The sequence below is a fragment of the Boleophthalmus pectinirostris genome, unplaced genomic scaffold (genome assembly GCF_026225935.1).
Source record: "Boleophthalmus pectinirostris isolate CB_2022bp ecotype Guang Dong unplaced genomic scaffold, ASM2622593v1 HiC_scaffold_10, whole genome shotgun sequence".
Taxonomy (NCBI): Eukaryota; Metazoa; Chordata; class Actinopteri; order Gobiiformes; family Gobiidae; genus Boleophthalmus; species Boleophthalmus pectinirostris.
This window is the reverse complement of record NW_026570971.1, coordinates 605,767-608,266: the sequence shown is the minus strand read 5'-3', so window position 1 is coordinate 608,266 and position 2,500 is coordinate 605,767. Positions and strand designations below refer to the sequence as shown.

The window sequence follows — 2,500 nt, the reverse complement described above, 5'->3', positions numbered from 1 at the left end:
GGTTTAGTCCTGGTTCAGTCCTGGTTCAGTCCTGGTTCAGTCCTGGTTCAGTCCTGGTTTCTTTCAGACGGAGGAGGGGCTACAGTTTTCTCGGACTCATCACGTCGTGAGGAAGACGACTCTGTACGACATGGACATCGAGCCGACGAAGAAGTACGCGGCCGTGGGCTGTCAGGACCGCAGTATACGGTGAGTACTGCAGAGTACTGCAGAGTACTGCAGAGTACTGCAGAGTACTGCAGAGTACTGCAATCGCATCTGACTGTTTTGTGTCCAGGATCTTTAACATCAGTAACGGGAAACAGAAGCGGATGTTCCGAGGCTCCCAGGGAGAAGACGGAACACTCATCAAGGTCAGAACCTCTGAAAGCCCCGCAGTGGAGCTTTAACTGTTCTACTGTCAGGAAATGTCCCGCAGTGGAGCTTTAACTGTTCTACTGTCAGGAAATGTCCCGCAGTGGAGCTTTAACTGTTCTACTGTCAGGAAATGTCCCGCAGTGGAGCTTTAACTGTTCTACTGTCAGGAAATGTCCCGCAGTGGAGCTTTAACTGTTCTACTGTCAGGAAATGTCCCGCAGTGAAGCTTTAACTGTTCTACTGTCAGGAAATGTCCCGCAGTGAAGCTTTACGTGACCCTCGTCTTCCTCTGGGTCCAGGTCCAGATTGATCCGTCCGGACTCTTCGTCGCCACTTCCTGTTCAGACAAAAACATCAGCATCTTCGACTTCTGCAGCGGAGAGTGTGTGGCCACCATGTACGGACACTCAGGTACAAGTACTGCAAGTACTACTACTACTACTACTACTACTACTACTACTACAAGTACTGTTGTGTAATAATATGATGTGTAAATTTCTGTCACTGGAGAAAAGTTTTAGAGTGAAACATTTTAAAAGTTTTATCCAGAGACACATGACCTCACCGTGACCTCACCATGACCTCACTGTGACCTCACTGTGACCTCAGCATGACCTCACCGTGACCTCACTGTGACCTCACTGTGACCTCAGCATGACCTCACCGTGACCTCAACGTGACCTCACTGTGACCTCACCGTGACCTGTGACCTCACTGATGTTTCTGGTGTTTTGTTTCAGAGATTGTGACGAGTCTGAAGTTCAGCTCCGACTGTCGCCACCTGCTGTCTGCGTCTGGAGACAGGTGACACCTGTACTGCACCTGTACTACACCTGTACTACACCTGTACTACACCTGTACTACATCTGTATACACCTGTACTACACCTGTACTACACCTGTACTACACCTGTACTACACCTGTACTACACCTGTACTACACCTGTACTACACCTGTACTACATCTGTATACACCTGTATACACCTGTACTGCACCTGTACTGCACCTGTACTACACCTGTACTACACCTGTATACACCTGTACTGCACCTGTACTACACCTGTACTACACCTGTATACACCTGTATACACCTGTACTGCACCTGTACTACACCTGTACTGCACCTGTACTACACCTGTACTACATCTGTACTACACCTGTACTACACCTGTACTACATCTGTACTACACCTGTACTACACCTGTACTGCACCTGTACTACACCTGTACTACACCTGTACTGCACCTGTACTACACCTGTACTGCACCTGTACTGCACCTGTACTACACCTGTACTACATCTGTATACACCTGTACTGCACCTGTACTACACCTGTACTGCACCTGTACTGCACCTGTACTACACCTGTACTACATCTGTATACAACTGTACTACACCTGTACTACATCTGTATACACCTGTATACACCTGTACTGCACCTGTACTGCACCTGTACTGCTCCTGTACTGCTCCTGTACTACACCTGTATACACCTGTACTACACCTGTACTACACCTGTATACACCTGTACTGCACCTGTACTACACCTGTACTACATCTGTATACACCTGTATACACCTGTACTGCACCTGTACTGCTCCTGTACTACACCTGTACTACATCTGTATACATCTGTGCTGCACCTGTACTGCACCTGTACTACACTTGTACTACATCTGTATACACCTGTACTGCACCTGTACTGCACCTGTACTACATCTGTATACACCTGTACTGCACCTGTACTGCACCTGTACTACACCTGTACTACACCTGTACTACATCTGTATACACCTGTACTGCACCTGTACTGCACCTGTACTACACCTGTACTACACCTGTACTACACCTGTACTACACCTGTACTGTACACTGTACTACACCTGTACTACACCTGTACTACATCTGTATACACCTGTATACACCTGTACTGCACCTGTACTGCACCTGTACTACACCTGTACTACATCTGTACTACACCTGTACTACACCTGTACTGCACCTGTACTGCACCTGTACTGCACCTGTACTACACTCTGTACTACATCTGTATACACCTGTACTACAACTGTATACACCTGTATACACCTGTACTGCACCTGTACTGCACCTGTACTACACCTGTACTACATCTGTAAACACC

The 2,500-nt window shown here is 47.6% G+C and overlaps 1 protein-coding gene across 1 annotated transcript in view; it reads left to right on the top strand.

Annotated features, from left to right (window-relative positions):
* The window catches only part of mapkbp1 (mitogen-activated protein kinase binding protein 1), a 54,590-nt gene that overhangs the window by 41,127 nt on the left and 10,963 nt on the right, over positions 1–2,500 (top strand). Inside the window, exons 15-18 of the mRNA XM_055160583.1 lie at positions 68–189; positions 278–353; positions 657–768; positions 1,098–1,161. Coding sequence (XP_055016558.1) covers positions 68–189; positions 278–353; positions 657–768; positions 1,098–1,161 — 374 coding nt within the window. The remainder of the gene's footprint in view (positions 1–67; positions 190–277; positions 354–656; positions 769–1,097; positions 1,162–2,500) is intronic.